At 35.7% G+C, this 13,620-nt stretch overlaps 1 protein-coding gene across 1 annotated transcript; it reads left to right on the forward strand.

The window, feature by feature from the left end:
- The first annotated feature begins 1,430 nt into the window (after window positions 1-1,430).
- Window positions 1,431-8,876, forward strand: LOC104218381 (protein PAT1 homolog). Its single transcript, XM_009768859.1, has 5 exons — window positions 1,431-1,878; window positions 2,446-2,591; window positions 4,681-4,737; window positions 5,489-5,552; window positions 6,201-8,876. The coding sequence occupies exons 1-5, from the start codon at window positions 1,851-1,853 to the stop codon at window positions 8,306-8,308; spliced, it is 2,403 nt and encodes an 800-aa protein (XP_009767161.1). The 5' UTR covers window positions 1,431-1,850; the 3' UTR covers window positions 8,309-8,876.
- The last annotated feature ends 4,744 nt before the right edge of the window (window positions 8,877-13,620 follow it).

Genomic DNA, 13,620 nt, shown 5'->3' on the forward strand with positions numbered 1-13,620 from the left:
GCAACTCCAATAATGTTGGAAGGGCTCAACCATAAAATTACACAAGAATAAAGGAACTGATGAAATATATTTCTGTGGGGATAATGTTTTAAACTATGAATCGACTCAGACATCAGCTGAACAAATGTCAATTGTGTTGCCTTACGGTAAAATTAATTATCCAATTCTTTATAATTTATTTTATATCTCAATTGTTTGGAAGCAATACATACATTTTTTTTTATTTTTCTATTAGTGTTAGCAGTTGCTATGCTAAATAGATAAGGGAAGATAGATTCTTCTCTAATGGCTTAGGTATGGACAATAACTTTTTAGCCCGTTGTTGATATTTATGTTCTCTCAAATTGTATGAGCTAATTGATTGAGCAACCAAGGGGTCAATATATATGTGTGTGTCAATTAAAATGAAATAGATTTGGATAGGGTAAACACATAGATGAATATAATTGCACTATTTGAAATTGCTATTTACACAAAATAAAATGAATTACAAAAATCATAAAGTAAGATTCATTTAATTAAGAATTATATGTAAGAACTCATCTTTTTTTAGTACATGTGCATCGTAGAAGAAAAATATTTTGAAGTAGGTTAATATTTACTTAATTATAATGTATTAATCTTAACTATATCCCAAAGGTATCATTTAGATTGTTAAAAATAAAGTGACTTTAATTGTGTGGTTAAAATTGAGTTAATTAGCAAAATTATTGAGTAAATTGCGATCCAACTGTTTTATAAGTTGGTAACTCCCAAAAGTTAGAATATATTGGTTGTTAATAAATTATCATGTATGTATATATTAATTTGTTATTGTATAATTTTCGGTTGGTAGAAGTTGATGCGAGAATTTATTATGTTGAGATAATAATATAATATATTTTTATAATTTAAATTAAGATATTACTAAATGTATTTTTATTTGTTATTACTCTATATAGTATGACTTCACCCAATTTTATTATAGATGATATAGTTTGACTTGACACGAAATTTAAGAACGAAAAAGAATTTTTTTGAAACTTATGATTCTAATAGTTTTGTGGGGCCATGATATTTGTATGAATGTAAAAACTTCTCATAATATGTAAAACGGATAAACTAAAAAGTTTAAAGTTGAATTATTTTCAAATACATAAATGTGTCATTCTTTTGGAACAGACTAATAAGAAAAATATTTTATGTAAATTGAAAGAGAAGGAATATTTATTTTTGAATCATATTGTATTTTTATTTGTCTATATCACCGACTACATATGGGGTTATAATATTTAAGTTTATGTCAATAATTATTCATATAATTTGTTCTTTTTAATTTATAGAATTTAGGAGGACTATAATATTATCCGCACATTGTACGGTACTAATACTAGTTTTATTATAGGTCGAGAAATTTTATATTAAAAAAAGGCAAAGAACTATTATTTTGTTATCACGTCGGCTACCCAAAAATCTCAAAAGAAATTTCTCGTCTCTTCCTCTTTCCTCACCAATGAATTTCTTCTATTATCCCATCTTCTCTTCTTAGAAACCCTAGAACTTATTATTGACGAAAAAAGGGTTTCCACTTTCTTCTCCCCCTCCCCCTCTCTCTCACTAGATTTTAGCTTTGACTTTTCCAGATTTAATTTCTATTTTCCTTTTTCTTTTTTCACCAACTGTTGAATGAAATAGATCAAATACCCGTAATAGTTTTCCTTTTTAATTAACATTTATTTTTGAGTTTTTTGTGTGCTTTCGAAGAGAGATACCAATTTTTCCTCTCTTTTTTGCATCGTTAAGTTAAAATTCCCAAATTTTTGTTTGTTTTATATATTGAAGGCGGAGGCAGTATTAATCATAGGAATCTTATGGAATTTGGTGACAACCGCCCTGCAGGTTATTGTATAATTCTTGAGCTTCAAAATTTGCTCTGCTTAGATCCTTGTTTATTTGTAAGCTTTGCTTCTTGAGCTTACTCCAGATTTATTTTCATCAATAAAAGAAGCCATAATTCCTTATTATGGATTTGAAATTAAAGAAGTTAATAGTAAACCCACCCTGCCCCTCTTAAAATACTTAAATTGTTTTTTGTGAAAATGGTAGTATTGGGCCACCTTGAATGCACCTCGACTATTCCCAAAAAGATATAATTGAGAATATATAGTTAGATTGTTTTTATTCCTAGAATTGATTTATTGAGATAGTTTGTGTGGGATTTATGCTTCACTCTTCTTTCTTACTCTCTTGGTGTTCAAATGGCCTTTTCACATTAATCCATTGTTGTCCGTCCTTTTTTTGTTCATTCCTAGTATAAGATTTGTAGGCTGCAGATAGTATGAGGTCCATGGCTTGCTTGGTCACTCTGCATTAGTTCTGTGTCTTAGGAATTCATTTTATGGTGGATTTGTTTGCTAGTGTTCATGGTTGATTTCTAAAATTTGGCTTTCCTTTTTGATGCTACAGCGGAGGAAGTATTTGATGCATCACAATATGCGTTCTTTGGTAATGATGTAGTGGAAGAAGTTGAACTGGGTGGGTTGGAAGATGAAGAGGATAGTCTTCCTCCGGTTGGGTTTGATGATGAAGAGTATCAATTAGGCCAAGATGAGGTTGCTTTTTAGCTTTTGGCTATTTGCATTCATGTTTGTAGAATCCTTTGTTAATCGTATTTGCATTATGGACAGGAAGTGAACTAAATATCAAAATAACATTTTGTACATACCTTCAGTTATTTCCTGATTTGGTTTAATAGTTTTTTTCTAGATGCTGCTTTATTTTGTATTAGTCTTATTCAGAATGTTTAATTTGTGTAAGCTTCTAATATGATAGACAGACTCTTAGGTTTTCCTCCCTCTCACTTAGAGGTGGCAAATGGGCAGGTTGAGCTTAATTTGGGCGGGTCAAGATGCACTGAGTCAATAAATGGGTCATTGCCCAACCCAACCCAAAGTGTACTTGTGCTAAGATGAGTTGGGTCAAGATGGGCTAAACAATGGGTCATAGCCCAACCCACTCAATTTGACCCATGTATTTTCCTACTTTCCCAGTTTCCTCTTAATTTATTCATTCCATCCATCGGCGATGAATTGCTACATATCTAATTTTAAATTTTTAGCTAACAAACACATGGATTAAGCTTTTATAACTTTCCAAAACTAAAGAAATATTTAAAAGTGTAAAAGGAGGGGAAAAAATCAAAGAAAATAGCAGTTGGACAATGTTTCAGAAAATATATTGAAGAAAATTGTCTAGTTGAAGTTTTTTTTTTGTTTGTTTTTTCCTGATGTTGGAATTGTTCCAAAAACGATTCATTTAGAAAAGAGCCTTCCGGCCACACGAAATTTTCAGAAAACTTTGATGATAAAGTCTTTTAGAGAAAAACAACCCACACAATTTTCTATACAAATTTTGATTTATATCTATTTATGTAGTTATTATTTGTTCTTTACAATGTAACACAAGAAGCCCTACTCCCCACTTAAGAAGTACTCCCTCCTTTCAAAAAAGAAATACTATTATTAGTATTTTGAGAATCAAAATATATTTTCTTAAATAACAAATTAGTATTTAAAATTTATAAGTTGAAAAATATCTTTTATGTTATTTCTAAATAAGTAAATTTCACACTCAGTTACAAACTTATTCATATTTACATTAAAACTTAGATACCTTGATTCTAGTTTTTAAACTTAGATACAAAAACTAATGATGGGGCAACTAAGTAAATTTTCAGACAAGTCTTCAGTTGGGTTGAGATCCCTTTGTTTTGAGTGAGCTTCACGGGTTGTGTTTGGGCTACTTCATGGGTCAGAATGGGCTATACAAAATGATGGATTAACTTGGGCTCAGCCCAAATAGACCCATGAGCTTAAATGTTTCTAGTTCAACCCATTAATCTCTGGACGGGTTGGAAGGGTTTGGGCTCAAATTCCCACCCCTACCCTCACCTGTGCTTTCATTGGCGGGAGTTGTCTAGGAGTTTCTTTGGCTTGCTTATGCACTTGATCTTTAAATTGATGCTCTGATCCTCTTATGCTAAGTAGTTTGATTACATTTGAAGTTAATTGCCTGTTCTGAGGTCATTTAGATAAGCATTGATTGTTTAGCCACCAAACTAGAGGGAGGAATGCTCAAAGATTTGCATGCTTAGTTTATATGGTTTTTCATGGTTTTGCATCTTGTTTTCAATCATGTTTACACCCTCCTTCAGGAAGGCTGGTTTAGCATTTTTTTTTCTTTTAAATAGTTCAGCTGAGATCTTTATATATATGAAAAAAAGTTTACCTGAGGCATTTTGCAGTTCTACTCCCAACTAGTTTGGGATTGAGGTATATGTGTTGGTGTTTTTGATGTTGCTGCCATTTTTTCTGTTTACCCGGACAAAGTCTTTAGAGTCTTGGGGATATTAGGGCATAGTTACTGGGATATTATTCACTCATTTGATTGTCGTAGTTGTCTTTTTATGGACTAGTTGTTTTCTGTTTGAGCATATCCTTATAGGAAATAAGGTCATTATGGACTTTGAAATGGTCGAAAACTTGTTTGATGAGAAATGGAAGTGGATAACCATGTTTCAGTCTTGTGTTGCAACCTTTCCTTTATGTGTTAAATGAGTGTGTACTTGGTGAAACTTTTAGTTCTTAGTAGTTGGGTGCTAAATTGGTGAACATTTGCACCTAAACAATTTCTCACTTGTAGGGTGAAGCTATTGGATCTTTGTCTGAGATTGATGACCTTAATAGCACATTTTCCAAGGTAATTCTTTCTAAAGTTGCTTGCTCCAATCTGAATCATTGTTTTATTGATCGTGTGTTATATCTTTGTGGGGAATGACTGAAATGACGTAGTTTCCATGGTTTCCATGATTGTTCCAAGCTCAAAAATTTGTGAACTAGAGGTCCACAATTCCTCTTTAATTTTTGGACCCTGTTCTCTAGAATGTTCAAGCTTCACTGGATTGTTAGTGCTTCCTTTGGTCTACATTGCCATCTAACTAGGAAGTAGGACCTCACAATCTTCTACGAAGTAACAATGATTTCTGCAAATCTGTAGTGCTGGATGCCTGAGTTCACTGCAAACTTAGTAAAGAACAAGATCTTTTTTTAATTTGAGATAGTTAAGAAGGATAAAATTTCTGACTTGACTGTCTTGCCCATATGAGGCCAACTAATGTTAGATATCCCCCCTCAAAATGTAAACTCCAGTACACCCTTCCCCTTGACTTTGGAACATCAATTTCCAGCATGGGAAATGCCCATGTGATCAATTCCTTTATTGCAATTCATTCAGTTTGGTGTTTGAAAAGTAATGTTTTAAAGAGTTGGTAGTGTACAAGAGTGGAGGGCTTTCACAAAAGTACTTTCGTGTACATGTTGACTGTATTGACTGTTTAATGTTTTCTTGACATCTACTGGATTCATAACATTATGTTAGCTTGTCATCTCAATTCCTACAAGCTGTAGTGCTGCTAATTTTTAATATCTTACTTGACCACCTTCTTCCGCAGTTGAACAAGGATGATGGCGGCGCCATAAATCCAGGATTTATTGGTGACAGGGAATACAGAGAGAGTGAGTATACCATATGGATATCTTTTTGGGATTACTTCTGGCTTATATTCAATTTTCTTGTTATAAAAGCTTTATAAATTTGAAAGCAATGCCCACAGGTCATACTATTCCTGTTTCTTTCTGGACAAGTGTTTGGTTGGTTCTTTACTCATTGGAGCCTTTACAAAGGAAATAGATGCGCTAAATAATCAGAAAGTGTGATGATATCCATCTGAATACTCATATTGATTCGACTTAAGCTTAACTTGCCAGATGCTTTTCTTTAAGAGGTTCTCGGACATTACCTTGGTTTGTTAATTATTGATACTCCTTTTAAGCATTTGTGGGATTTTGCCTTGTGATGTTAAGGATTGCTGCCTTTCAGTTCCATTAAGCAGCATATGCTGAGAATTTTGACTGGGAACTAGAGTTTTTTGTTTGATGTGTTTAGAAAGAAACTTGGTGACTTCTCTAATTCACATACATTATTTGGCTATCACATATAGGTCAACATATGAGTTTTTGCTTTTACCTTTGTCAGTAGAGATCGAGTCTGTATTTCTCTTACCAATATAAAGTTTGCCCTTGGGATCATCTTGCCTGATTTAATTCATTTTTGGTTAAGTAGTTAAGTGAAGGTATATTTTTGTAACACGGTGAATTTTTCAGGCTCATCTGCTGTTGAGTGGGCACAAGATGCAGATTTTCATAATTGGATTGGTCGGAAAGCTCTTGATGGTGAAAGCAATGCCAGCAAAAGATGGCCATCGCAGCTGTACTCTTCTGCTGCTCACTTTTTGGAACCGAATCCTTTGTACAGGACTTCCTCATACCCTGAGCAACAACAACAACATGAATATCAACAGCAAACCCCAAACCACCACTACTCCAGTGAACCAATACTCATCTCAAAATTACCTTTCACGTCATTTCCTCCTCCTAGTGTGAGGCATCCACATGCTTCCCCAAATAACCAGTCACAGCATCCGAATGGTCCAAATCAACCTGGTGGACAGCAAATGCCACTTTCCTCACCTAACTTACCTCCCTTTTTAAACCCTGCAAATCACTTAACTGCCTCACATCATGGCCCGCAGTATGGTGGAAAGTTTGCTCAAGGAACGCCTCCTGGGCTTCCCCTTCATACTCAAATTCCAAGCCAATGGTTGAAGCAATCTACTTTGTATCCTGTGGAGCAATCAAGCCTGACCAGTAATATGATCCCGCAGCAGTTGCATCGCCAAAATGGTTTCGCACTGCCACATGGGGGATCACAGCAACCCCAGCGGCCTGGACAACACCATCCCTTGCATTCATCCTATGGTCATATGCCGGGGTTGCAATCCCAACTGTTTAATCACCACATGTCTCCACCCTCGCAGGTGCTGAATAATTTTGATATGCTTGGGTTGGCTGATTTAAGAGATCAAAAGGCAAAACTAATGCTGAGAGGTAGACAGGGCCTGCAGTACTCCCAACAAGGCTTTGACGTTGGTAGCCAGAGAAATAATAATGCATGGCCAAGATTTAGATCCAAGTACATGACAGCAGATGAATTAGAGAATATTCTTAGAGCGCAGCTGGCTGCTACCCATAGCAATGATCCTTATGTTGATGATTATTATCACCAAGCTTGTCTCGCCAAAAAGGCCGCTGGTGCAAAGCTGAAGCACCATTTCTGCCCAAATAATTTGAGGGATGGTAGTGCTCGAACTCATGCTAATTCTGAGCCACATCCTTTTCTCCAGGTTGATGCTCTTGGAAGGGTTGCTTTCTCTTCTATTCGCAGGCCCCGTCCGCTTCTTGAAGTTGATCCACCAAAATCATCACCTACTGGATGCATTGAACAGAAAATATCTGAGAAACCCCTGGAGCAAGAGCCAATGCTAGCAGCTAGGGTGACTATTGAGGATGGTCTGTGTCTTCTTCTTGATGTTGATGATATTGACCGGTTCCTACAATTTAATCAACTTCCAGATGGAGGAGACCAGTTGAAACGTAGGCGGCAGGTTCTGCTTGAGGGTTTGGCATCATCACTTCAACTAGTTGACCCCCTAGGAAAAAATGGTCACTCTGTGAATTTGGCTGCTAAAGATGATGTTGTCTTCTTGAGGATCGTCTCGCTTCCCAAGGGCCGGAAGCTGCTAGTTCGATACTTGCAGCTTCTTTTCCCTGGAAGTGAACTGACCAGGGTGGTTTGCATGGCTATTTTCCGGCATCTAAGGTTCTTGTTTGGCGGGCTTCCGAGTGACCCTGGGGCAACTGAGACTACTGTGAGCCTCGGAAGGACCGTGTCACTGTGTATTTGTGAGATGGAGCTCAAAGCACTTGCTGCCTGTCTTGCATCTGTGGTTTGTTCAGCAGAGCCTCCTCCGCTCCGTCCTGTTGGAAGCCCTGCTGGAGATGGGGCATCTATTGTTCTAAAATCTCTTCTTGAGAGGGCAACTGAGATCTTAAGAGATCCCCATGCTGCTGCCCAGTGCAGCATGCCTAATAGGTCATTCTGGCAGGCCTCGTTTGATGCATTTTTTGGGTTACTCACGAAATACTGTTTCAACAAATACGACATCGTAATGCAATGTTTCTTCACACAAGCCCCACCAGGTGTGGCTGTTAGTGGATCTGATGCAGCCAAAGCCATTAGTAGGGAGATGCCTGTTGAACTTTTGCGTGCGAGTCTTCCTCACACTAGTGAACAACAGAAAAAGGTCTTATTGGATTTTGCACATAGGTCCATGCCTGTGCTAGGTGTTGGTAGCCAAAGTGGTGGCACATGATTACTGCTGAAGACTGATCTCGTGTATTAGGCGTCTCCTTGAAAATTGTCCGGAAATACTTCAAAACGTGTAATGATGGTTCATGAATTACAGTCCTTGGCACATATGGCGTTTATGACTAAAAATTGCTGAAGTTGCAAGAGATGGAGCCTGATCATCTGCAGTATTCTTGCCTGAGATCCAATATTCATTCTTCTCTAGCCATGGATGTGGTCGTCCTTGTTGGTACTGTGCTGCTTCATAGAAAGGTGTGAAGTAGGTTGTTGCTGTAACATGTTTTAGTTTTCTTTTTGACTTTGAAGTTTATTTGATGCTGTTTTCTCATCTGTGATAGTTCTGTCATCCTGGGAAGTTTTTAGTATTAAGATGTACAGTGTTCAACTAGAGAAAGCATTCAGCGTCTAGTTTTGGAGGATATGGGGAGGAATTTGTTATAAGTTGCGAGTGTCTGATAATTATGTGAGCCAACGTTGAAGCTTTGGAACAGTTGATGGTGGTAACCTGTTCCAACTCCTGCTATAAGAAAATATTCAAGGAGTTTAAAGCTCATTCAATATTTTGCATCCAACTGCTGCTATTGCCCTTACCCTCTTATCGTCTTTATGTGTATTTTAGAAATCCCTAGTAATAGGTACCGCTCAATGCGTCAAGCTTCCCATCGTTAGGGCTTCAAGTTGACTTTCTGGCCTTGAGCCTGAAATATGAAGAGAATTTGTGACTAAATATCAAATATAGGCAGAGAAACTGTAATAGAATTCTCAGGCATCGGACACCAAATCTTATGTCATCTGTTTGATTATTAATCCTCTGTCTTAATCTTTTCTTTATTTATATCATTTCCCATATCGGCATTAGTGTGTCAATGGTTCAGTTCGGCCGGTTATTTTATAAAATTTTTACCATATCAAATATTCGGTATTTTATTATGTATAAACAAAATTAGACTTTTCGAAACCGTCTCAATTATATCGGTACGGTTTGGTTAAGTTTCGGTATTTTTTAAAATATCATGTAAAAGTCATCTGTAGAAGTAGAATGCAATAACATACGTTCTTTTATAGAACTTAGCAAAATTCTCAAGATATTTTTACTATTTAAAGTGTGATGAATTAAAAAAAAAGTGAAAGATAGCTAGAGCATAGATCCATCAGCAACGTAAAAGAAATCAAGTAAAGACAAAGAAAATGTAAATCATATGAGTAAAAAGATATTAACCAACCGAGACTCAAGAATAAAGTCTAGAAGATTAAATATTCAAAAAGATAAATCTACATTATATGAAAGGAAACATATTCAATATATTGTAGTTTGCTACTCATATTCGCTAGAATAATGTGTCTTGGTAATGAAGATGCTGAAAATAATTTAATTTAAGTATAAGAAGCATAATAGAAATTAGGATTTTGAGTTTAATTACTTGTTGGCTTGTAACCGTTTTCATAATTCCAATGCCCAAAGAAAAATTAATGTTTTATTATTTTTAAACTTACTATATAAATATATTTCTTACACGTAAATTTATTTGGTACAGTTCGGTATTTTTTCAATTTATTTTTTAAAATAAAAAACCTACCCTAATTATCGGTACGGTTATAGATTTATATAAAAACCTACGATTATTTTAAAAGAAACACAAAAATCGGTACGGTGTGATACTGTTCGGTCGATATAGTCGATTTTTAAATATCCATTGACACTTCTAACGACATTATTGGCTTGAGCAATGAGGCGGATTCTGAAACTCTAGACCTGGCACTAGCACTCATTTTTTGTGATTTCCTAATCTAAAGCGGCACTGAGTTTCGATCGCTAGGAACCGTAACATAGGGGAACGTCAAACCCTTTTTCCGTTGCAAGGCTGACTAATCGTATGCGACATGCTTGAATACCATGATTCTGGAAGGCACATGAATCAAACATTATTTTGAATATGAGACTGAGATCACATTACATAGGTACTTGTAGAGGCGGAGGTGGAGTATTCAGACGAATCCGATAGCTTTTGCTAGGTCGTGTATATTTATTAAAATTTTTTATTAAATATGTAATACCCAACCCAACAACTATATCTAAAATGATCTATACCAGGTTGAAGCCAGTAGTAAATGATTTAGTAGCAAATAACCAGTCAGCTTTTGTACAAGGAAGGTCCATGATGCACAATGTTTTGATGTGCCATGACTTACTAAGGCACTACAATAGGAAGACAACTCCTAGATGCTTAATATAAATAGACCTTAGAAAGGCATATGGCATGATAAGCTGAGAATTTTTGGAGGAAGCTTTAAGAGGCTATGGATTTCCTGATGAATTCATATATTGGATCATGGTATATGTGTCTACTACTATGTTCACAGTCAAAGTTAATGGGGAGGGCCATGGCTACTTTGCTGGAAAGAGAAGATTGAGGCAGGAAGATCCCATTTCTCCACTGCTATTTATTCTAGTAATGAAATACCTTTCTAGAACATTAAAGACAATCAGCCGATTACCTGACTTCAGGTTCCATCCAATGTGCAAAGAGATTAAGCTGACACATCTCATATTTGCTGATGATTTGATGATATTCTGCAAAGGTAATATTAGCTCAGTAAATAGAGTAATGGAATTCCTAGATCACTTCAATAAAGTATCTGGTTTGATTGCCAATATGGAGAAATCTAGCATATTTGTAGCCGGGGTTGAAGAAAGTATCAAGGACCTACTGCTGGAAAGAACAGGATTTACTTCTCGAACATTTCCTATCAGATACTTAGGGCTGCCTTTATCTCCAAGGAAATGGAACAAGATAGATTGTCAATGTTGATTGGGAAAATCACTCACAGAATCAATTATCTACTCTAAGCAATTGTCATATGCAGGAAGACTTCAAATAGTAAATGTTGTGCTCTTCTCTATACATAGCTTTTGGGGGAAGTCTTCATTTTACCACAAAGTGTGGTAAAAGGAGTAGATAGGCTATGTAGGGAGTATTTTTGGGGTAAAAATGAGGAACAGAAGAAAGTGGCTCTGGGAAAAGGTGTGTTGTCCAAAGAACTTGGGAGGTTTACATATCAAAGGATGCAAAGAATGGAATATAGCCTCAGTAGGTAAACTAATATGGCAGCTGACATTGAATAAGGAATCCTTATGGGTAAGGTGGGTTCATGGCGTATACATGAAAGATGATCATGATATATGGGCTCATACACCTCCTATAGATAGTAGCTGATATTGGAGGAAGATAAACTCAATCAAAGAACTGACGAAGGAATGATACTCCCATAGCAGATATGTTTTAACTTCAGAAGGGAGATACTCAATCACTAAAAGCTATCTTGCTATAATTGGTCGACAACTGAAACTAAAGGTTGCAGATTTAATCTGGACAGCTGTAACACAGCCTAAACACAGGTTTATTGGTTGGCTTGCAATACTTGGGAGGCTGCTAACTAAAGACAGGCTGATAAGGATGTAATTACAGGTTGATAATAGCAATTTGTGTAATGAGGATAAATTGGAAAAAAAGGACCACCTGTTTGTTGAATGCAGTTGGATCAATGCAGTAAGACAAGATATAAACTTGTGGCTAGGGCAGACAGTGTAGGTTGTAGGAATCAAGCAAATGCTGGAAATGATTAAAAGAAAGCATTGGAAGCAATTCAAAAAGGAAGTGATAGTTGCAACTAATATAGCAGTGATATACCATACCTGGAGAGCTAGGAACACAAAAAATTTTCAAGGAAGAACTGTAAATAGAGCAAAGGTAGTTACACAAATTAAGAAGGAAGTTATAGAAAGGGTAGAGTTACTTCAGAAGTCTAAGAAAGTACAAAAATATGTAGGAGATTAGTTAGACAAATTATCTGTAATTAGTTGTTTTTCTGTTTGTTGGAGGCCTAAAAATCTGTGGTCAGATTTAGGTGCTCTATAAGTGTAATCATTTGGTATTGTCAATGGTAATATTCACATTGTCACAAAAAAAATAATTAGAAACCAACACAGATCTTTCTATTATTTTCTTATGGTATTGTCCACATTAGCTTGTGCATAACTTCACTATTACACCCATATCATAAACATCAAGAAAACTAATGCAAATTCTATTGGATGCACGAAATGTACACAAATGCACAGTCTATACAAAATTATGCTTTATTGAGTAGTTAATACTAAGTGGAAGGTTACTTGTTATACCTAAAATATTTTAAGATGAAATCCATCATTTTTACCCAAGATATGTCATGTCAAATCATCAAGAATAAAAATTAGATGCGGAAGCGTACCTGAATCCATAGGAATGAATAAAATTTTTGTGGTTAGTGGTCTACTAAACCAATACGTAAGTTGTTCTTATCTTTCCAATGATGGGATGTTGGAAAGAAAATTTTACTTCAGATTTGGGGACCATAATTCATTTAATAGGTGCACAAGTTTATGTATTTTTACTTTAGCCCATCATTAAATTAGAAATAGCATTCATGTACCTAAACATAAGACCTCATACTTTATGAGATATCTATTTTACTTATTTAACTTTAAACTTTAATAGATTACTTTAATTTGGGCCAACCCTATACTGATAACAACCAATACATAATTATTCTTATACATATATGTGCAAGTCCATAAATGCTAACAATCTTCAACTTGGACTACAATATATATATATATATATATATATATATATATATATATATATATATATATATATCACCTTATGAGCTTAAAATTTTTGCTATATATTAGCCCCGATCTCCTATTTACTGCTTCTTCTGTTTCATTTTATGCTTATGTGACTTGCCGGATTAGTCGGTTCGGGTCCAAAGGAATTTCGGAATGAATTGAGACACTTAGTCTCAAGGTTGGAAGCTTAAGTTGAAATGGTTGACCGGATGTTGACTTATGGGTAAACGACTCCGGAACAGAGTTTTAATAGTTCTGTTAGCTCCATTGGTTGATTTTGGACTTAGGAGTGTGTCCGGGTTATGATTTGAAGGCCCATAGTTGAACTAGGCTTGAAATGGCAAAAGTTTGATTTTTGGGAAGTTTGACCGAGAGTGGACTTTTTGATATCGAGGTCGGATTGGAGTTCCGAAAGTTGGAGTAGGTCCTTAATGTCAAATGTGACTTGTGTGCAAAATTCAAGGTCAATCAGACGTGATTTGATAGGTTTCGACATCGATTGTAGAAGTTGGAATTTCTTTAGTTTCAATAGGCTTGAATTGGGGTGCGATTCGTGTTTTTGATGTTGTTTGATGTAATTTGAGGGCTCAACTAAGTACGTATTGTGTTTTAGGACTTGTTGGTATATTTGGTTGAGGTCCCAGGGG

The sequence above is a fragment of the Nicotiana sylvestris genome, chromosome 6 (genome assembly GCF_000393655.2).
Source record: "Nicotiana sylvestris chromosome 6, ASM39365v2, whole genome shotgun sequence".
Lineage (NCBI taxonomy): Eukaryota > Viridiplantae > Streptophyta > Magnoliopsida > Solanales > Solanaceae > Nicotiana > Nicotiana sylvestris.

Coding starts and splice junctions, on each gene's coding strand:
- LOC104218381 (XM_009768859.1), top strand. CDS start 1,851: ATGGAATTTGGTGACAACCGCCCTGCAG. Junction 2,592..4,680: donor ATCAATTAGGCCAAGATGAG/GTTGCTTTTTAG, acceptor TCTCACTTGTAG/GGTGAAGCTATTGGATCTTT. Junction 4,738..5,488: donor TTAATAGCACATTTTCCAAG/GTAATTCTTTCT, acceptor CTTCTTCCGCAG/TTGAACAAGGATGATGGCGG.